Source organism: Leptodactylus fuscus, chromosome 4 (genome assembly GCF_031893055.1).
Source record: "Leptodactylus fuscus isolate aLepFus1 chromosome 4, aLepFus1.hap2, whole genome shotgun sequence".
Classification (NCBI taxonomy): Eukaryota; Metazoa; Chordata; class Amphibia; order Anura; family Leptodactylidae; genus Leptodactylus; species Leptodactylus fuscus.
The window spans coordinates 157,203,842-157,227,827 of NC_134268.1; the positions used below are offsets into that span (position 1 = coordinate 157,203,842).

Genomic DNA, 23,986 nt, shown 5'->3' on the forward strand with positions numbered 1-23,986 from the left:
GAATGAAGCTTGCAGAAAACCATGGGGTTGTTTTACAAAAAATTCCATTCAGATGAATGGAATTTACATGGGGTTTACACAAAACCAAGTTGGAGTGGTGTAAAGCATCCGCCTCAAAGTCAAAAGTCAGTGGACACTATGTAGATCCTAGTTCAGATTAGTCAGTCTGAGTATGATTATCTGGTGCCTTTGTGCTTCTTCACTAAGTGGGTAAGCCACAAGACCTCAAGGAACAAAACTGTCCCAATTCCATTTTCAGTCCCACCCAGTCTGACATTGACTGCAGACGGACACATCTGCATGCTGAGTTGCTGAGGCGTCCAGTGAGTATCGTGTAGTATAGATTAGGATAGGAACACAGTACTTCTTGGATACTAGATAGTTTCCTCGCCAACTGTACTGTCCAGCATGTAGTTGTGTCTCTTCAACCCCGATGATGTTGAATATGGGGGTTAGTATACCTGAACTGGACACTTGACACATGTTGTGTGTACGCATTTTTGCTGTTTGCTTGCAACTCTCATTACTAAATTCCAAACTGCCTATGGAAGCGATGTCAGCACTGAACTGACTATTTAGAGTTGGACATGAGCCTTAAGTTGGCTATACATACTGTATTAGCTGTATATCATTCAAACTCTCAGATGTTTGGTGTGACTGGCCAACCACCTTGTGTATGGGGGTCTCCCGACTCTCCCCCAACAGTAGATAAAATGAAGATGAGAAGGAGAGGACAGTTAAGTTTCCATTTGTTATCAGGTGAGATCTGCCTAAGAGTGGTGTACTCCTTTCTCCCTATTAGGAGCAGATGCAGGTGAATGGGAGGCATAGCTTTAATCTAATCTAAGACATTTTGACATTTTAAAGGGGTTGTCCACTTTCAGACCAATATTTAGAGAGAAATGTTATTGTTTGTATAATAAAAAGATATACCATTTTCCAATATACTTTCTGTATCAATTCCTCACGGTTTTCTAGATCTCTACTTGCTGTCATTCATTCTGTTACTTCTATAGGATAAAACTCTGACCATGGTCATGTGATTTACGGTCCATGGTCATGTGATGAGTACACAGGTGTACAGCTCATTACCAGGCAGATGTCTGATTACTGTGCTGTGACTATAACGAGCGGCACCTGTGTGCTCATCACATGACCATGGAGCGTAAATCACATGACCATGGTCAGTGTTTTATCCACTAGAATTAACAGAATGAATGACAACAAGCCGAAATCTAGAAAACCGTGAGGAATTGATACAGATTCCAAATGTATTGGAAAATTATAAAACTTTTTATTGTACAAACAATAACACTTGTTTCTCAATATTGGTCTGAAAGTGGACAACCCCTTTAAGGCAAACAAAAATCATAAAACAGAAGCCATAAGGTCATATATATTGCCTAACATCCACCTACTTATATATGCATTCTCCAGGTGTATGTCACAGAACATGTCAGCGCCAAAGTGGTGCAGACGAGCATAATTGCCGTTAAAAGCCTCACTTATCAGGGTACATATTTATTCAGTAAGGTGTGTCGTCAGTCACATGCTCTGGAAGTAATAAGTGACATTACTTGGAGCTGCTGTAAGAGTACTTGGGAGAATATTCAGCCAGTTTCTAGAATCATGTGGAAATATACAGTGTGTGTCAATGGAAGAGGAAAGTATCTGGTAATACTACAGTAGTCCTGGCTTTCATCATTGTATAAAGGAAGATAGATATGTGACTGGGAGACACCCGATTGGCACCTGATATAGCTGTTTGCTCATTGACTTTAAAGGGGTTGTCCAGGCAAAAATGGACAACCCTTTTTACCTTTAAATCAACTGGGGGCAGTGAAAAAAAAATAAAACAATTGCAGATGTTCTATCATTAGTATTAGGGCCAATGGCAGTGTCCTGTCAGGAAACCTGCTGTGTGTGAACTGAATTTACAGCATATAGTGACTTATGATGCAGTGAGCTCCAGGAGGACTGCGGCTCTACTTTTATGTACAGACCAGATTGCCATGTGCTGAATTTAAGCACTTGTGGTAGATGCGCTAGAATTAGGGGCCTTGGCCTTTTCATAATTCTGGCGCCCTATGTGAGGTCCTGTGCACCAGAACTGAGATTTGTGCCAGTCAGACATTTGTGTAGATTTCAGGTAGAACTTAGACCAGTTTTCTAGCACGAGTTAAAGGAAAACTGTTGGCCCGAGGTGTCCTTGCTCCAGTTCACCCTGATCCCCTCCCTGTTCTGCCAAGAACAGGTTATAAAATGGACAAAGCTGAGCTTTCTTGTCACATTTTGGTACCAAAAAAGTGCTATTTTTGTGACAGAGATGAGCTGCTTCCAGTATCACAAAGCTACTGAATCAGCTGATCCGTGCAGGATCAGGCCCCAAATGATTGGCCGGTCATCAGTATGAAAAACCCCTTCTAAGCTTCCCATAAGTGCAGTTCACAATACATTTTGTCATTTATCCCATTTACAACAGCAGATTTTCAGTTTGAGATGTTATTTTACATTTTTTGCTCAGCAAAAACGACAGCTGTTTGCATCAAAAGCAGGTTACAGGATTTGTGAAGCAAATTTTTTTGGATGATGTCACTGATGCAAAAGGTGAGCGGTCTTGGTTACAAAGCAAAGTAAACAATATACTAGATCTTATGTGACAAACTCTGGCCCACAGGCCAAATTTGGCCCCCAGTGTAATTATATTTGGCCTGTGAGAACATACCAAATGTCTATTAGGCTAAGGCCCCACGGGCCGTATTCGCAGCATTAAAGCACTGCGGGAAGAACTGCTGTGTGTACGCATTGCGGTTCTTTCCGCAGTGCTTTTAAGAGAAAGTTCAGAGTTTTCCTCTGCAGACTTTCTCTTAACATTATATCTATGGGAAAGTTGCCGACATTTCCGTAGATAGAATTGACATGCTGCGATTTGCAAAGCCGCAACGGCTTTGCAAATCGCAGCGTGTCCGCGCTGCGATCTTTTCCGCTAAGTGGGGATGGGATTTGCATAAATCCCATCCACTTTGCCTGCACTGTACAACGCCGTGATTTTTCCCGCAGCGTCTCCACTGCGGGCAAATCGCTGTGTTTCCGGTCCGTGGAGCCCCAGCCTTAGAGTGTCTAGTGAGGTAGATCAGGGTGTAGCAAACTGTATTAAAGAGGACCTTTCATCAGATTGGGGCACAGCAGTTCTATATACTGCTGGAAAGCTGACAGTGCGCTGAATTCAGCGCACTGTCGGCTTTCACGATCTGTGCCCCGTGTAAAGTGCTATCGTTGCCAGTACCGTAGCGCTTTAGTGTCAGAAGGGCGTTTCTGACAGTTAGCCAGGGACGCCCTTCTCCACAGCAGCGCCTATCACGATGTACTGTGGAGCGGGGAGGAACTCCCCCCTCCCTCTGCTCACACAGCTTGTCCATAGACAAGTGTTATCAGGAGAGGGAGGGGGGAGTTCCTCCCCGCTCCACAGTACATCGCGATAGGCGCTGCTGTGGAGAAGGGTGTCCCTGGTTAACTGTCAGAAACGCCCTTCTGACACTAAAGCGCTACGGTACCGGCAACGATAGCACTTTACACGGGGCACAGATCGTGAAAGCCGACAGTGCGCTGAATTCAGCGCACTGTCATCTTTCCAGCAGTATACAGAACTGCCTGTGCCCCAATCTGATGATTGGTCCTCTTTAAGTTTTGCTTGTTTCAGAATCTATGTTTAAAGGGGTTGTCCCATCACAAGGATCCTATCTATACTGCTTGTTAATGTGAATGTAAGACTTTTCCTAAATACATTGCTTCAGCAAAACTGCTTTGTCCACTATCTTACTTTATTCATTTTTTTTTTTTTTGACACATCCCTTGACTTATCTGGTCATAAGTCAAGTGATGTATCTGCCTGCTCTGAGGGGGGAGGGGCTAAGTGCACGGGAGCGAGCGAGCCTGGAAGGGGGGGGGGGGGAAGGGGCCGCCAATACAGACCCGGCATCCGCTGTAATAGAGAGGTGGATGCCGGGGAGTGTAGACGCCGGCATAGATGCCTGCAACATCACTACGGAGTCGGAGGAGCGGAATAGCAGCATCGCGCCTGCCGCTGCTGGCTTCATGGTGTAGCGATGTTGCAGGCATCTGTGCCGGCGTCTACACTCCCCAGCATCCGCCTCTCTATTACAGCGGATGCTGGGTCTGTATTACATTGTGAACGCTGTACGTCCAATGCCTAAGCAGCGGGAGCGCACACGCAGGGCCAGCGGCATAGAAGCGACGACTTCTCGCCGCTTGGCTTTGCATATGTAACCCCGCCCACCAATGACGCAACAAAGCCGGAAGACAGAAGAATTTACAGAAGCGAAGACTAGCGAGTATGCGACGTGGGAATACCCCTTTAAACAAAACAGGTTTGTTTCCATATGAAAAGGTTCATTGTTGTATCTGATGAGAAGATGAAGTTCCTCAATTGCAGACAATAAATATCAAGTTGAACCTGTCCAAGCTTTTAATTTTGTGGCTTTGCGTTTGACCCCCCTGTGGGATAAATAGATATGTATTAGACAAAATCTTTTACAGTCATAATCTAGAATTTCAAGGTACAATACAAGGACAATTGTTGTAGTCTATATTTTGTCAATTTCTGGTATGCTTTATTAAAGATAGATTAGTCTAAATCTGATAGTGTTTACTGGGGAGACCAAAAAACACCCTAATAAATAGACATACTATGAAAATCCTTTCTCGCCACTCATTCACTGGTTCCCCTGCATGTGATGGATTTCACCAATCTCTGCTACATCTGGTTTTAGGCCTGTAAGTCTCTCCTCATCTACACTACATTAATGTTTCTATTGTTTTGTTTCCATAGGGTGCCGTTCCTAAAGGAAATGCCACAAAGGAATTCATTGAAAGCTTGCAACTAAAACCAGGACAGGTGGTCTACAAATGCCCAAAATGTTGCAGCATCAAGCCTGACAGGGCTCACCATTGCAGGTATTTCAAGAGATTCTGCCTACCTATATATATATATATATATATATATATATATATATATATATATATAATGTATGTATATATGATTTTTTTTTTAATATTTTTTTTAAAGTAGACCTGACATGAGAATATGCACCTTTATTTAAAGGGATTCAATCATTTGAATCCCATTTTTTCTCCCTAACACATAGGCTATTCTTCTCCTACCTTTAGAATTCTTCTTTGCGCCGCCGTTCCCTAAGTATCCCGTTTTTATTCGGTATGTAATGGAGCGTTCACACTACCATCGGTGTCCGACAGGTAGTGTCCGCTCCTAGTGTCCGCTCAAAATCTGTCACGGACATTAGGAGCGGACACTAGCTGTGTCCGTGATTCCTGTCATTTATTTCAATGGGCATCGGGTGCGTTCTTTTGCACTTCGTGCCCGTCCTTTCCTGTCCGCAAGTGAAGATGTCCGACTTCTCAAGTGGACAGAAAAACCCTGCATGCGGACAGGGAAGGACGGGCACAGAGTGCAAAAGAACGCACCCGATGCCCATTGAAATAAATGACAGGTGTCACGGACACAGCTAGTGTCCGCTCCTAATGTCCGTGACAGATTTTGAGCGGACACTAGGAGCGGACACTACCTGTCGGACACCGACGGTAGTGTGAACGCCCCCTAAATGAGTTTCCTTGCAATACTGGGGGCGTCCCCAGTGCTGCGAGAAAACTCTCCAGCATTGGCCTCTGTCTTCTTCTGTTGGCTTCTTCTGGATTTAAAATTCATGCATCTGCAGTCGGCAGAAGAAGCCAATGGAAGAAGCCCCCAGTGCTGCAAGAGAACTCATTTACATACTGAAGAAAACTGGTATATCTAGGGAACAGCGGCGCGGTGAAGACTTCTAAAGGCAGGAGAAGAATAGACTTTCTTAAGGCTATTCCTATGTGTTAGGGAAAAAAAATGGGATTCAAATGATTGAATCGTTTTAATATCAGCATAACACGACCCATTAGCATTTGCATAGCATGCTTCATTTGCGTTTATTGATCATATGATACAGCAGTAGCTCAGCCCTATTCAAATGCACAGCTTTCACACAGTATATGGCATTGTGCTTGGTATTCAGACCTTCAGCCTCTATAACCAACTGATTTATGGGGTCCTCTGTCTTGGACCACCAATCTCATATGGATCACCTATCCTCAGAATAGAAATCCAAACACATCCAAAGGGTAGTTGCTCGATATACAGTATAAGCCCCTTTAAAGAAGTCCTCCAGTGGAAACCTGACTGCATATCACACAATTCTTGGGCAATCGTTGGGCTTCTCCTGGGAAAAACAATGGGGTCAGCACCAAAATACTGTATCATTCTACTGTTCAATAGTAAGCAAATCTAGATATTCATTTCTACCCAACTCCATAGGGAAATTGACCAGATACCTGTTGAGCAGTTGTGTATAAAGATAGATTATGACTTTAGAGCTGGTCTGTTTTGTGACACCATCCACAAGTGAATAGGGTTCTCGCTATTCTGTGTAGGATACACATCTCACAGTTGTAAGTATTGAAAGTATTATTTCCTTGGGCTAGAGTAATCCTGCCCAAGCTGTTCAAATGTCTTAAAGAGAGTACCTGGACCAGGGCTCTGACCACCTGGGCCTCCCATCAGGAGAAGCCCTCTAAGTGTATGACCTCCAGTAGGTTAGGGTTATACCACAGTGGAGTGTGAGGGGGGGGGGGATAGAGCCTTCATTCTGCAGCAAATACTTGAATTTGGCATTTACCATAAGCAACAAGTTAGGTAAGTGTTGCCCAGCTGCGGTCTCAATATCAGCCTATAAAGTGCAGAGTAGGAGTTAGTTCTATTTAGTTATTTTTCTTACTTTTATAGCACCATCATATTCCGCAGCGCTGTACTGACACTGTCAGTCACTGTCCCAGTCTTCTATCCATCCAGCCATCTGCTTCCCCCAAACCTTCTCTTCTTTCTCCTGCTCCTAACCTGTAGTAACAGGGACACAAAGTGGAGCCAGACCTGCTTATTCGTCCCTTTATATGGTGTCCAGATGGATTCTAGCACATTTCCTACATCTGGATTTTAATGTCCACCTGTTTTATTTTACTGTTTGCTTTGATATCAGTCACATATCTCTGCACAGTACCATCTTGGCCTGCCAGTGAACAATATAATTATACTCCTCTCTATATTCTGCAAAATGTGTATGAGTCCATTACCATGTAGTCAGACAGGAGCCGGTCTAATCCTCATCAGTAGCAGTTGTAGGAGTTTTTGTTCCCCCCCTGGAGAAACTTTGTGTAGTACAATCCATGCCATATACAGTCCTTGTTACTACAGAAAGATCTGATACTTTTATGAATGACAGGTAGATCTCCATAGATAAAAAAGTATCGCTGGAGCCTGACTCACACTGCTGCTATGCAATGGAATACCTGAGTGAATCACATAGGAAACTTTATTTTTGGGTGGTGCATCCTTTTAATTGATGGTCGCTGGTTGTACTTGCCATAGACACCTTGGTTGGTGTCAGTCATCATTGAAGGGGTGGGGATAATTACACAGTAATTACATAATTGATAAGGTTAAAAGAAGACACAGATCAATCAATATGACTTCATATTGAGAGAAAAATTACATCTCCGCTCCAATTATGGCGATCAGAATTCGGAAGCTCAGATAGTACATGATAATACATTACCTTTAAGTAGGACAGCTTAATCACTCATTTGAGAGAATCAATGGCACTATGTCATCCATTGTGCATAAGGAGAGTTTAGGCCATTTATTTAGAAGTATGTACCCCATTAAAGTTTTGGATGCAGTTGCAGAGTCTTGCAGCATAACACATCTAAAGCATTAAAGGCTTACAATACTGGGGCGACACAGGAGCCTGACTACATAGGGTTCAGTACAACAATGAATTATTTCAGGTGTGGAGCACATCATCATTATGGAATTATCCACTATAAGGAGATCAGCCAAGATCAGTCTTATCTTGGGGTTCCTGTTATTGTTAAAACTGTCATTTTATTGTCCTATTGCTTTGTCATACTGTTTGTAAGTTGTAAGATGACAATTGCATTGGGGGAACCACTAGGATCAGCAGATGAGCCACACCATTTTGGCTTTTAATGTCTTAGGGAATGTAGCTTCTCCAAGATGGAAGAACAAGTAGAATCTTCCTATCTCTATCTATATTGTAATGATGGAATTGATACAGAATTTTTTATTCAATCGAAGATAATTCTTTTTTACACAATTATACTACATTCACAATCGCACTGTCCTATCTGTTCTTCTCTATCACAGGACCAAAATAACGAAAAGACATGCAGCAAGAGATCCTAGTAATGACAGACACAAACAGATCCCCAGGGACACCCATTGACTGTAATGGGTCCCAATGGGTGTTTTGTGTGTTTACGGAACAGGACATTTCAGTCCGGCAATCTCTGGCAGACACTGTGATGGAAACTCCACACGGATGTAAACGTAGCCTTGAAGTGAACCTGTCATCACTTAATACTTGAACCACAGGAAGCGGTTCCCCATAATTATAAGAAAACTGTACTCCTTGTCATGTGGGATATAATATGGGATGGGCACCATGAACGTTATTATTGGTTCCTTTTATAGGAGTTGTCTCTTCGCAGTAATAAAGAATCCACCTCTGGCTCCAGAGACCTCCAGCAAACAGCCGGGTTTAATAGCAACATGTGACATACATGTATATTACAGTGGGCAGTGTGTCTATGGAGCAGGCTTAGGAGCTGAGCCCAGTCCATACACAACAGGTAGAGGCTATATTATACAGCTTACCTGCCTTTAGATTCTAGCATCTAGCAGAAAACTCTGATCCCAGCTGTTTAACCCTTCTGATGCTACAGTATGCTGCCCCCAAAATCACCAGCAAAGCCTAGCCAAATACATGTGACTCAGAATTCAAAACCCTGTTCACATGTAAGTTCTTTTCTACTGTCAATTCAAGGACAGGTCTATGATCTTGTGGAATTGACGTAACAGGTCATGTCGTGCAGTTTTTTTCTGTGGCTTTATAGCTGTTTTGTCACAGATTTTGACCAATGCCTTTACTCATCCTTTGCAGTGTTGTGTGCATTGACGCAATAAAGTGTCCTTTTACATGGGTCCTCACTTTTACATGGGTTCACCCCTTGCCAAAACTGTTTTGAAAGAGCTGCGGTGCTTGTGCAAGCCGTGCAACCTGCCCATTGTTTACCGCTGGCACTGTCCATGCTCAGAACACCCCACTTCTTGTAAAATGGGTAACATCTGAAAAACAAAAAGAAAGTAGATAACAAAGCTTCTGTAGTTTATTTTTTTTAATTAATGTATAAAGCCAATGTTAACCAAAGTTAATGCTGCAATAAATGACAATGTTCAAGTAGCTCAAACCTGGTTACTCTGCTTTTAATTGATATACTAATGTTCATATCTTACTATTTCCACAGTGTATGCAAACGATGCATTAGGAAGATGGATCACCATTGTCCATGGGTTAATAACTGTGTAGGAGAAAACAACCAGAAATTTTTTGTTTTGTTCACTGTGAGTATATGGCTTGAAGTGCTAGAAATATTGCTATAGAGATATTAATGGGGCTTCATACATTTTAAAGGAATTCTATCATTAGAATCCCGTTTTTAGCTTAACGCACATAGGATGAGCATTAAGAAAATGTCTTCTCCGCTCTGCTGTTCCTTAAATATCCCAGTTTTCATCCAAATGCTAATTAGTTTTCTTGCAGCACTGGGGGAGGTCCCCAGTGCTCAAACAGCACTGAGGGCGTCCCCAGTGCTGCAAGAGAACTCTCCAGCACTGCCTTCTTCTCTTCCCCGCCTCGTCTCTTCTTTCCTGTTCGGCCACAAGATAATGGCCGTAGCTTTTTGAAGAAGACAAGACAAGGAAGAAGAAGCGGAGGTGGTGAACAAGAAGAAGGCACTGGATAGTTTTTTCGCAGCACAGGTGACGCCCCCAGTGCTGTGAGAAACTAATTAGCATATGGATGAAAACCAGGATATCTATGGAACGGCGGCACGGAGAAGACATCTAAAGGTAGGGGAAGAATAGCCTTTCCTAGCCTTTCTTAAGGCTATTCCGAAGTGTGTTTAGCTTAAAATGAGATTCTAATGATAGAATCCGTTTAAGTACATATCTAAAGCTTGCACTAAGTTTTCAATCGGGCAAACAAACATAAAAATGTATAGACATTCTGTAACATTATATAGACATTATGGATGACTTTCAATTATATCTCCGCTTTATTTACTATACTTGCAACGTCAGGTACTTATTGCTTATTTTGATCAAATTGTGCAAGCCGACCTTGAGACTTGCAAAATCCTCCGAGCCTACATGTGCATGGGGAAATCAAGCAAAAGAGTGTTCAGCCAAAAGCTATCTAATGTGTATTCTTTCTTATACCCCTTTATAAAGTCCTGAGTTAATAGAGGGAGCCCTCAGTTTAAGATCCTCATCTTTTGGCTGGAATGTAGTACAGTTACAAAGATCATCTCTAACTTTGGAGGACTTGTCGTGTTCCCTGTTGCATAGACAACTCATTGATGTAAATGGCCACAATGCAATGCTGAATTTCCACTTTAGTGGCAGCTTTGGGGAAGTAAATACTACCATATTTCCCACAGATTAGAAGTGGTTGCTGGGGCACCCCAGGAGGGACTACATAATGTGACCAGTTTCTTGTGATAAAGTGAAGGAACCATGTGGAAGTTTTAAGACATTTTCTGAGAACTAAATTCTCATATCAATTCAGTTCTTCATTTTGGCTGGTGCCAAAATAATCTGTAAAATCTTGTGAAATGTTCTTTTCTATCTGTTGTTGCTGCGAGCTGACATTTTCTTTGTTTTTCAGATGTACATAGCCCTGATTTCCTCGCATGCCCTTATCATGGTAGGGTTTCATTTCCTCTACTGCTTTGAAGAAGACTGGACAAGTGAGTGAATATGTACTGAAATGTTTGACATTTATGGTTTGTGGTTTCCAGATCCAAATTGATTTATATATATATATATATATATATATATATATATGAATTATCCACAGGATAATTCATTATTATGTGATCTGTTTGGGTCTGACACCAGGACCCCGCGCAGATGTTTCTGTAGCCTCCGGGTGCTGATAGCTGCTACTGGATTAGGTGCGCTCTCTACTGCATAATGGTGCTTCCTGGAAATTGCAGCCCCCCCCCTATTAGCTGTTAATAGCTGCTTCAATTTGGGTCTGAAAAACTACTTTTATTATGTAAAATCGGCAATGTGTACAGCTCCATATTTTGTTTTCTAACTGAATTAAGCACCAGATATGATCTCACCTTTACTTTAGTGCTGTCATTTTCATAAGTGGTCCCAAAATGTCCAGAGTTTAGATTTAAGGACACTTCAGGCACTTGCATCATGTCCCTCCATGACTGATTATTCTTATATATGGGAACAAAAATATAAATATCAGTTTGGTGTTAAAACGCTCTTATTTATAGCGCTACTATGTACACCATCTAAGTATTGCACAATGGCCTAACCAGGAGGAGAGTCCAGGTCTACCATACATCTCGCTTAACTATGGGTCTGTGATACTGTACATTGCTTTAACAGTTCTTTGTCAGGAGGAAAAACGAGTCCGTCAACTTCTCTCCCATCAGTCTTGTAATTTGCAGTAACAATATTATACTACAGCATTGCCTTATATGTAATTCACTAAACTGGTTCTCTCATGGAAACACCTGTCCATGTGCCGTATTAAGTAGAGATGAGCGAACACTATTCGAAACAGCCGTTTCAAATAGCACGCTCCCATTGTAATGAATTCATTTCTATGGGAGCGTGCTATTCGAAACGGCTGTTTCGAATAGTGTTCGCTCATCTCTAGTATTAAGGCATATAGCATCTGTTGGGTTTGGAGAGGGCCTCTGAGACCCTGTACAAGGATCACGAACCTGCACTGGCATTCCCAGCCCCTCCGTACATTTCATGGACAACAATTTATTTGATACAAGTCTGGCAATAAGAGCTACTCTCTAGAAGTTATAGGAGCATGGTGAGAGCTGTATTTGTCTATAGGGGAGAACTATCGCTAATCAGTTATAATGTCAGCCCATCTCTCCAGGACCTTGTGATATAGACTGCTGTGTAACCAAGGTCTTGTCTTGTAGACAGTACATAGCAGGATAAAGAGTGAAGACTGACACTTGTCTATTTCTGCTCGGATTTTGATATGTGTTACTTGTTGTATTAATTATAATAAGTTTATGATAACATACTTGTGAGAGTTTCAGCTCTTAAGTAGAATCGCCTATACAGTACCATGAGGTTAAAACTTGTAAAACCTGCTCCTTGTTCCTGGACAGGTTCACACTTGACTGACTACACAACAGCTAAACGTATTGTCTTGTTTCCATAGAGTGCAGCTCCTTCTCTCCACCAACCACCGTCATCCTCCTTATTCTCCTTTGTTTTGAGGGTTTACTCTTCCTCATCTTCACTGCTGTGATGTTTGGCACACAAGTTCACTCTATATGTACTGACGAAACGGTGAGTTCCTGCTCCTTCTCCTTCTGTGAGACACAATTAGCATTTGTTTAATGAAAGGGGTATATTGGTAAAAGTTATCCCCTATCCACTTCATAATGAGAAACTGTAGATTGTGAGAATCTGACCACTGGGACTCCCACTGACCATGAAGCTTACAGGAGTTCATGCAGTCCACACCATTTACACACATGATACTGCTCCTTTTCATCTCTATTGGGCAGCTGGGAAAAAAAAAAAGCGAGGAACAGCAGATGACTATCTTCAACCATCCCAAAGAATTGAATGGCACAGCAAAACCAATGGATCTATCTTTCAAATGGATGGGTGTCTGGCCCCTTGATGCCATTCTAAGCGGGGGTTTCCCAGTGGTCAAAATACAAAATTTAGTAGCAATCCTCTATCCATTGGTAGAGACAAATGATTAAAAAGGTCAAACCTGTATGTAAAAATGCATGGATTATTTAATTGTCCTTTTGATGCATTTTTAAACCAACCTGAAAAAGTCATCATATAAGGGCACTCTGAGTGTTTTCTGCAGATTAACCTGGCTATCAGGAAATGATACCTGTTATACAAATGAGGAGAGACTTGTTCAGTGAGAACTTTTACTCTTATTCAACAATGAGTGTAAGGCCAGGTTCACACAGAGGAATTTGAAGCTGATTTTGAGGCAGATTCTTTATTTTCTTTATATTTTACCGCAAGAAAAAAAAAAGCGTCCTGTTTGATCTTTGGGTAGATTCTTTCCAACCCCCCATATTGAAGGGAATGGGAAGATTTCTGTGATAGATTTGCATGGCGGGTCCTACTGCAAAATGAGCTGTGTCAACCTATGTTCTGCATCAGCTTTCCACTAAAGCTTCCACAATGCTGGTATTTGCTATTTGAAGACTACCTCACATTTCTTTCCAAATTCTTCTGTCTGAATCTACCCTAAGGTCACAGTAAAAGTCAATAAGCTGTATAGCAATTTATCAATCTTAAATGTGTTGCCCAGGACCCATATGTTTGAATACTGATGGCCGATCCACAGTATCCGTGAGGGTCTGATACCCAGAACTGGCCATGATCGGCTGATCCGACCACTGGAAGATGTGTGGGGTGTATTAGGCCAGAAGCAGCTCTGCTCCTTTTTAAGTGAAAAGCAATAGAATTGCAGTTCCCCAGTCTTAACGCTACAGAACCATACACTATAATGGTGGCATTGGGGAACTGCAGCTCTGCTCACAGTCACTTCAATCGGAGCATAGCTGCTTCCAGCCATAAAGACTATACACCACTTCTGCCAGCCAGATCATCTGATCCATGCAAGGTCTGGGTGTCAGACCCTCAATGATCAAATACTGATGTGTTACCCTGTAGAAGGGTCATCAGCATCCAAAACACATGGGGGTCTTGGACAATCCCTTTTATTGTGATAGAAGTGGAGCTGCTGTTCACAACTCATATATGTGACTATTGCTTTAAAAATACAGATGACAGAGAATAGATTTTGCAATCTAAAATATAGTAAAAAATGATTCCCATATGCCTGTCCTTAGATGTTATTCTAGGAATCTACCAGGAACAGAACATTTCATGAGTCTCCTTTCATGTTTTTTTTTAAGTACAGAAATGATATTATTGTGTATGATATTTTTTACAGTGTTTATTACGTGTTCCATAGGTATAATATGTATATGGTGCTTTATCTCATGTTGTGCATTCAACAGTTAATCCCATAGGAACGAAGGATCAGGCATTTTGAAATAGAATTTGCCGTTTCCTTCTTTCCCTAGATATCTGTTATCAGAGGGACTCAAGATAGTTCTGTTGAATTTGATGATTTTGATCAATTAATGCATATGGGTACCTTCATTGTAGATAGCCCCCCTTCCTTCTCTGTACTGTGGTCTGCTCCACTACACAAACCACTGCAGACAGATAATGGGGGGGGGTTCAGCCTACACTTATTAACAGGTTGTAAAGTCCGTTACCTGTCGGAGCTTGTGTTCTCTGTTACAGTATGTTCCTCACATTATGACCGCCATTCCTACAATTGCCAGCACTCCACAATAGTACAAGTAATGAAACCCCCTACCTGCCCCATACTATATTACTTATGTGCCAGTGTACTAGCTCACTACAATAGCACTTTGAGGGCTGAGACATGAATTCATCTCCGCCAGACTATTACAAGGTGACAACTGTCACAAAGCTATTTGCAAAGAGGTGGGTTGTTCTCACAGCACCCCCAGAATATTTATTACTTTGGGTTCTAATATGTTGAGATATTTGGCCTGCAGTACAGGATACCTTAGTGTCCACACAAGGCCCCCCCTTCTATCTACTAGGTATTACATCATGGTCAATAATAAGAATATACCTGGTGAGTTAAGTTTTATTCAATATTTTGGCTTCTTCACTATCACAGATGATGGCAGCCATTTCTAACTGCTCATTTGGCTTCTTAACTACTCTACTTTCCCACTTAACTTTCATCTTGCTGGCAGATCTGGATTTTCAATATGGTAGCTCCTTTCTATTTGCCTGTGATTTGGGGTATTGCCACCTTTTACTTAACACCTATATGATCTCCCTGTTACTTAGGATTGATCAAATATTTCATATAGTACGTCACGTGTTAACAGGTTGAAAACCGATAGTCCATCCAGTCTAGCGTGTTATCCTGAAATAAAAACCTTACAAAACATAAGCCAGTTTTCCACATTGAGAAATTTTTTTTTTCCCAACTCCAAATTTGGTAGAATAAATCCCTGCTTATCCAGAAAACTAGTAGCTATATCTTGTGATATTTATACACTGAAGAAATGTACCCAAGCCCACCTTTACAATCTTTTAGGGATATTCTTCCATATTGCCACTGCTCTTACAGTATATAGTCCCGTTTTATTCTGGCGTACAAACCAGACACTGGAAAAATTAGTTTCCAGACTCCAGGCTTGTAGGCACTGAGATGTCCTAACATGTATATAAAGGGTTACTGCTGTATAGTCAGATGTTGTTGTGTCTGGGGGCATCACAACATGCCTTTTTGGATTGTATGGGCCTGACTATAGGCTGACTATAGGCCATATACTGCTTATATAATCACTTTCCAAAGGAAAGTTATAAAGAAGGGCCAATAAAGGGTCTATTGCCCAGTAAGAGTGGACCTTGGTGACCCAGCCAACCACCAATTGAAACGTCTGTATATAAGGAGATTGGTATGTAGTAGATCCATCTTTGGCTTCTGGACCATAGTTGCATGTACACTGTCCCCATAACAAATATTTAATCAGATACTATTACATCTTCTTCACTATTGCCTCAATTGTTCCGTAATATATTAATGGAGAGACCGCGGTAGCTTTCTGTAACATTTCCCTTCCTTATGCTACAACTATAATCCATATGTTTTTTGTGACTGCTATGTTCTGTTGGTGGCCTAAATTTCTATACTTCGTGACGTTACAAAATGTCTAGAGATTAGAGGTAGTCCACCCATTTCCGTCCCTTTGTTTTGGAGCTCTATATGGCTCCTACATCTTGACCCACTTTCACAGGACAACCATGAGCTTTGCATAACCATTACCTAGTCCTGTGAACTAGAACCTTAGCAATCCCTCTTTACTGAAAGTTTGTGATCTTTCTGTTTTCAGGGAATAGAACAGTTGAAAAAGGAAGAGAGAAGATGGGCTAAAAAAACAAAATGGATGAACCTGAAGGCAGTATTTGGCCACCCGTTCTCAATAGCATGGCTTAGCCCACTGGCTACACCAGACCAGGGAAAAGCAGATCCTTACCAGTATGTGGTCTGAGGACTTCTGTGCCAGCTTTGCCGCACAGAAAGACGCCACATTACTTCCATTTACCAGCTTGACATTGAATGTTTCATAAAAAATACAACTATTTTTGAAATGGCCGAGAGTTACTGCCGAGAAGAAGCCGCCAACATACAGCAGTTTGTGTGCTCCTGTTTTCTGGAACCGTTAGATCACTTCTGTTATTTTTCTTCTCTGCTTTCTTCACAATAACACAATGATTGACTTTCCTCGGCTCCTTACTACTTACAGCTCTGCTAACCAACCTCTGCCATCATTTGCCATAGCTGACTGTGCCAACTAACCAGGAACTTCTTTTGGGCCTAGTCATTACGATGCTTCATTTCTGAGAAAAACTTAAATTTGGTAATGTTTGCAACTCCTGGAAAACCTGCAATGGTGAAAGAGGAAGACCAAAAATATTATCGCAGACTTTATCATTGTAGAAGTATTATGGGTTTGGAAGATTATCGGCCAAAAACACGAGGAAACAATTTGCATATTCATTCTCTTGTAAGAAAACCAGAAACTTCTGATATTACAAATATTTTTTCCTTCAAGGTTTTTTATTTTTTTCAGAACACTCAACTGACCTAGATAACGCACTTGTGGGCAGGGCTTAAGATGAGTCCATAAATTGCACCAACATGCGGTTTTTAACACAAATCTGCAGTTTTCAGATTGATAGTTAATGGCTTTACGGTTTTACAGATAAACCGCTGCATCTGTTAACACTCAATCTGAAAACGGCAATGACTTGCAGTATGGATGAATGTTGGTACAATTGTTTGCAGTATATCCTTGTAGCTGTTATGTTTGGGTTCACTCTTATATTTTAATATGTATTTTTCTGAGTACTGTTCTATAAGTATCCAGTTACATAACATATAAGGTGACGTAACACCAGGAACTCTTGCTGTTATTTCTGTAAAGCGCTACAGGATTGAGGTTTTAAAGGGGATTTGTAAAAATTGGGCAAAATGGGCTTAAAGGGGTTCTCCCATCTCAGCCTTTCAGCAGTCTGCCTGCAGTGTCTGCTTGTCACTTCCTGTATTTCTCTCCCTTCCCCTCCCTCCTGCTGAACAGGACACAGAACACTTCTGCAGGTCAGATAATCTGCAGATTCTTGTACAGAACAAACAAAGTGTTATCTGTGTTTCCTTTGAGAGATAACAGACTCGGATTTATCAGATAACTGCAATTATCTGAATGGATTGTCCTGCCAGCAAGAGCAGTGAGTGAGTGACGTCACTCGTCCTATAGGTCTGTGGTTATAGCAACACAGTGTAAACAATGGGAGGAATAAGGTCACTTAGCAGGCAAACAAAGCAGAATGTCTAAAGCAATATATTTAGAAAAAGTCTTCAGCTACCAGTATAGATAGGATCCTTGAGATGGGACAACCCCTTTAAAAAGCAATATATGAATTTAACACTCTCTCTTATGACATACATGCCCTTATTATTATTATTATTATTATTATTATTATTATTAGAGACATATCATCATGTGAGATTGTTTGGAGAGAGTAGCTTTGTACCAAGCAAACTGATGATCCAGGAATGGAGAGTACAATACAACATTTTTATGTTTTAATCCCATATAGCCTAAATTTTATAAGTGGGGGAAAATACCTTCAAAGGGATTTTTCAGGATTTTTATGGATATTTTATGACTTAATATAACATAGGCCTTAAATATTTGATTGTTGGGGAGTCGACAGCTGGGACCTGCACAGTTGTACTTGTACTATATATTGCAAAGATCTTGAATCAGCTGTTTCCATGCCCTGTATAGTGACCAAGTGCAGCTACTGCAGCTCCGTTACTATGGACATCAGTAGAGCACGAGGCATGGCTCGTAAATAATAATAAAAAATCCTAGCTATTCACTTTAATCCTGTCATCTCACATTTCTGACACAAATGGTCCTGAGCAGACAGGAGGGTGACCAGAGAGGCGCAAGACTTAAATGCTCAGATTTTTACCGGCGAGAAGCTGGGTATTAGAAGTTGGCTGGTATTGCTAGGTTACAATCTAAACGGGCATTTACAGCACACCGCCATATGATGTAAGCTCTGCTCAGGGTAGTAAGAGTATTATAAAATATTACAAATGGAAATAAAGAATTGTAAAATTAAACTTTTTCTCAAATTCTAAATTCATAAATCGATTTATGTGAAGAGATGGCCAACCCCAAGAAGTGCAAATAAAATGCTACTGGTTGTTGTCTTCTCAGTGCCTGAATTTCCGGCCTCTCCCTTGCTAGATTAAATGTATTTGTTTGTACTACATTTACATCTGTATAGCTTATACAGATGTTCTGGTAATTTATGATAGCAATTTTCTTTTTGTAATTTACGTTATTAACTGAGAAGCCATTTTTTTGGGGGGGGAAAAAACTGTCCTTGCTTCCTCTAATAACCACTCACCACAGAGCTTTCATTTTCTCTTCTGCTTTTGAAAAATGAAAGCTGTTCTGTGATTGGCCCACTACGGGGAGATCGTGCCCTCTCACCCTCCACGCGGCAGCTGGAATATTACATATACAGACTACCAGATGGTTAATAACAACGGCTCTTCATTGTTGTGGGCAGCCCTAGTTTCAGCTGTGACATTGAGATCATAGGAACATGTAGAGCCCCCTAACTTGCATTTTATACTTTAGCTATCATATCTTAGCATTTTACTAGTCCATGTCATATTAAGATATTATCATGACTCTATGCTAGAAACGTGCATGTGCACTTATAGGTTTTTATTACATTACATGACATGGCAATATATAGGAGCATGTCTGACAGAGACTTGTATTCTAATGACTCGTGCACACCTCCATGTCTGCATGAGCCCTAGCCCAGGTTTTATCATGGATGTCATGGCATATGGCCTTGACGTTTAGATGACGTACCATTGATTCTGTGGGGTAATGCAGTCCGCCTTTTCACATTCAATGATGAATAATGTTATTAAAAGGGGCTGTCTGGCAGAATACATTTTTATAGAAAAGGGGAAGAATGGTTTTGAAAAATGAAATGAGCGTTACCCACCAGCTGTTGTTCTGACGCTTCCTAGGACACCCGCTGCTTTCTACATCCTTTTGAAGTGCAGGAAATGACTGACCACAACAGTGCCCACCTTGGCCAGTGACTAGCTGAACAACATTTCCTGCGCACAGAGCGAGTAGAACATGGAGAAAGTCATGGGGCCTGGGAAGTGTCAGAGCTGCAGCAGCTTGGGATCGCCATCTCTAATAATTCTAATTTTTTCCCTTCAGAATTTTAGCCTGGTGAGCAGTTTCTTAAAATAAGATAATCCTTTAATAGTCCCACCGTGGGGAAATTTCAACCCATTCCCATAGAAAATTAACAGAATAAAACACTATATAAATCCCACCTCTCTCCTTTTTGTACTTTTGCATCTGTAATCCATTTTTCATGGGGTTTTTTGTGATTTTGCCTTTTGTAGATTTCCTAGTCCCTTTGTCTATTGTCTGATTTAGGTGGGTGCCTCTTAATTCTGTTCTGTATGATCCTTGTAGAGTTGTTTTTTTCTCTTTCGTCTTTCCTTTCTCTTTTGAATGTACTGTCATGGTTTGTTGCCTGTCTAGCACACTAAGGGGGCGTTCACACTACCGTTGGTGTCCGTTATGAAGGTGTCCGTTTAAAAGAAAAAAAACGGACACCTATCTTAACGGACACTAACTGATGCTAATGTGTCCGTTTTTTTTAACTGATCCATTTAATGGATCAGTTAAAAAAAACGGACACATTAGTATCAGTTAGCATCAGTTAGTGTCCGTTTTTTATACTGTCCGTTTTTTCTTTTTTTGCTGTTTATGCTTTCTGAGCATGTGCAGAAAATAAACGGACAGAAAATAACGGACTGTAAATGATGGCCATCAGTTACTGTCCGTTATATGTCCGTTGCCCATAGACCTCAATGTTAAATAAAAAACGGACACTTTCTGTCCGTTTTTTCAAACGGACAAAAAAATCCTGCATGTGTGATTTCTCTGTCCGCTTGAAAAAACGGACATGGTTGTTAACGGACCCTTAAGGACACAAACGGACACAAATGGACAACAGATGAAATCCCATTGAAATGAATGGAAATTGTAACAGACACAGCTAGTGTCCGTTGCTAAAATCTTGAACGGACAGTAGCAACGGACACTGCAATCGGACACCAACGGTAGTGTGAACGCCCCCTAAGTTACCACTCTGCCAACCTTTGTAGCTAAATTTCCAAAGATACAAATATTAGGTTTTTGGACACTGATATTGGTATAGATTGGCGTCATGGGGCATTTGGTAACTGTTATTTATGATTTAATGGATCATTGGATAGATAGGATTCTGACAAATTGAGGCTGATCTATCATTTATGTTACTCTATGGGTTAACTATTATAACTTCTGAAGACTTCATTGCCCGTCGTGTATTTCTATACCAATAAACGCTGAACCGTGGAACTTGTTATAGTTGACTGCAGAATGAAAATGCCTGAATTGTTACCTCCATGTAATAAGTCATTACATTATATACATTATATAACCGCAAATCCCTATAAGGTAAGAATTTAGTCGGAGTCACACATCATATTTTCCCATATTGCACTGCTTGCTTATAGGCTGCCATGGTTAAGTCTATTTGAACACTGTCGGTTTCAGATCCTTTGATCGTCTCCGGTGGTTCAGACACGATGATAGGAGATGTATTTGAGAAATATCTGATGCCCTCAAGCTTCCATCCCTTGTGTAACAGCCTGACGTTCTATCCTATTTCAGTATACCTAGTATCAAAGCAGAGCGAAAAGGCGACATATATCCGCACTGCAGAACGTACCTTAAATTTATTTTTCATATCACATGTACAGCTATATATACTTGTATATTCAGAAAACATTCCATTCGTACAATTTTGCAGAATATTTTTTTAATTACTTTTTGGGCAATAAATTGTACCATAAGACTTTTTGTTTATTTAATTCATTTTTCTGTTTCTCTAATGGTCTGGATTTCATGCTGGATATTATAAAGGCCACCATTACTGGGCTTCCCAAGTCTTAGGAACAATTTGCTAGGTTGTGACAGACTAAATGATGTTTTTGGTTTGTGTTAAATGTGAATGCTGCATCTCCTTTAGCTCTGTACAGTATATGCTTCCATACTAAAAACAAAAATGTTAATGCAATAAAAGTTTTCCTAGAAAAGAACTGTGTGCGCTTTACCTAATCTCTATCATTTGCTGCAGTTTCTCACGGTAACTCTTATTATTCAATGTTCCTTCATATGAAATGTTTAAAAAAATGGTGGAGATAACAAGTAAGTTTCCTCTGGGTGGAGCAATTGTGCCATAACATTGCAGAATGAAGTCAGTCGTCCTTGTAAGAATACGGATTATTTCTCTATTTCATCATTGAGTCTTTTCAGCTTGTGTCACTAGGTGGATCTCAAAGGTTTTTTCTTATGTTTTTTTTTTTATATACTTCTTATATTTTAACACTTTCCTTAAGAATCAAGGTGGAATAATTTTTTTTTTATGAGTCTTATTTATCGTCTACCATATAGTGATAATTTTGGCATTAAAATATACACTGGCATGGAAAATGTGGGACCCCCATGGTCAAAATGACTCTTATTGTGAGTAATTATGCAAGTTAAAGATAAAATTCAAAAGGCATAACATTAAGGGTATGTTCACACAGAGGAAAAGGTCACAGAAACCTTTTCCGTCTTGTGAACATTCCGCGCGACTAGCGGCATCCCGCTCCTGATTAGGCCTAAACAGGAGTGTGTCTCGAGCCACAGACGCTGATGCTGAATCAGCCGCAGAATCTGTGGCAAGATAGGTCATGTCGCTTCTTTTTCCCGCTACTAGCTAGCGGAAAAAGAAAAAAAAAAAGCGAGTGGCTCACATTGAAGTCAATGGGAGCCATTTTTGCAGGTGGATTTTGAGGCGGATTCCATGAAAAAAATCCGCTAGCGAAAAACTCCTTGTGAACTAGCCCTATAGGTGACACATTCCCAACGTATTTTTTGGGAAAAAAAAGTATTTTTATATTTTCAAAATAACAAATTATAATGGCCCTATGCAAAAGCTTGGGCGCCCTGCATGGTTAGTATCTAGTAGCGCCCCCTTTGGCAACTATCACAACTTTTAAACGCTTTTTGCAGCCAGCCAAGACTTTCACTTCTTTTTTGGGGGATTTTCATCCATTCTTACTTGGGAAAGTCATCCAGTTCTGTGCGATTCCTGGGTCATCTTGCATGTACTGTTTTTTTCAGGTATAGCCACAGATTTTCAATGATGTTCAGATCAGGTGACTGTGAGGGCCATGGTAAAAAACCTTCAGCTTGTGCCTTTTTAGGTAGTCTATGGTGGATTTTGATGTGTGTTTAGGATCATTATCCATTTGTAAAATCCATCCTCCTTCTCCTCCTTTCAATTTCAGCAGTTATGTTTGCTTCAAGAATTTGCTGAAATTTAATTGAATCCATTCTTCCTTCTACCCATTAAATATTCCATGTGTCATTTGGGGGTGCAACACAACCCCAAACATGATTGATCCATCCCCATACTTAATGGTTGGGGAAATGTTCTTTTCCTGAAATTCTGAGTCCTTTTTTTCTCCAGACATACCTTTGATCATTGTGGCCAAAAAGATCTATTGTAACCTCATTGGTCCACGGGACTTGTTTCCAAAATGCCTCAAGCTTGTTTAAATGTTCTTTAGCAAACTTCTGACGCTGAATTTTATGTTGAGGATGCAGGAGAAGTTTTCTTCTGATGACTCTTCCATGAAGGCCGTATTTGTGCAGGTGTCTCTGAACAGTAGATCGTTGTACCACAACTCCAGAGTCTGCTAAATCTTCCTGAAGGTCTTTTGCAGTCAAGTGGGGGTTCTGATTTATCAGTCTGGCAATCCTACAAGCAGTTGTCTCTGAAATGTTTCTTGGTCTTCCAGACCTTATCTTCACCTCCACTGTTCCTGTAATTGCCATTTATTAATTACATTTGGAACTTAGGAGAGGGCAACTTGAAAACGCTTTGCCATCTTCTTATACCCTTCTTCTGCTTTGTTGGTCTCCACCATTGTCATTTTCAGAGGGCTAGGAAGCTGCTTAGAAGAACCAATGGCTGCTGGTTTTTAGTACAAGGTTAGAGGATGCTGGGTATTTATAAATTTGTAACAATTGCATCACTTATCCTTTCCTAACAATGATAGTGAACAGGCCATAACCCTAACTGGCTAATGAAGATCTGAGACCTTGGTCAAAGTTATCTGAGCACATAAATCCAAACTTTTGCAAGGTACTCCTTTCTCTTTTTCACTCTAAGATAATAATACACTGATATTGCTTAATATTATAGACTCGTGTGTTTAATCTTTAGTGTTATGCCTTTTAAAGATCATTTCATCTTCAGTTTGCTGACCTGTTGACAATAACAGTCATTTTGCCAGGGGTATGTAATTACTGCTTTATCCCATTGACTTGGGGACCACATTTGTGCCAAACCCTTGGCAAAGTACAGGTCAGTTGAGAGACTAAAAAAAGGGGGCACAAAAATAAAGGAACTGTGTTATTTAGAGCTCTTGGGTGTGAGCCATCTGGTCCTGGGCCCCTGTTCACA

General features: G+C 40.8%; 1 protein-coding gene across 3 annotated transcripts in view; it reads left to right on the plus strand.

The window, feature by feature from the left end:
* ZDHHC3 (zDHHC palmitoyltransferase 3) overlaps positions 1–23,986 on the plus strand; it is a 45,089-nt gene that overhangs the window by 12,804 nt on the left and 8,299 nt on the right. For 2 of the 3 annotated variants that reach the window (XM_075271256.1, XM_075271257.1), the window contains exons 3-6: positions 4,850–4,974; positions 9,448–9,544; positions 10,869–10,950; positions 12,417–12,547. In XM_075271256.1, coding sequence (XP_075127357.1) covers positions 4,850–4,974; positions 9,448–9,544; positions 10,869–10,950; positions 12,417–12,547 — 435 coding nt within the window. Of the gene's footprint in view, positions 1–4,849; positions 4,975–9,447; positions 9,545–10,868; positions 10,951–12,416; positions 12,548–16,188; positions 16,885–23,986 lie in introns of those variants that run through there. The other variant, XM_075271259.1, reaches the window with a different exon arrangement.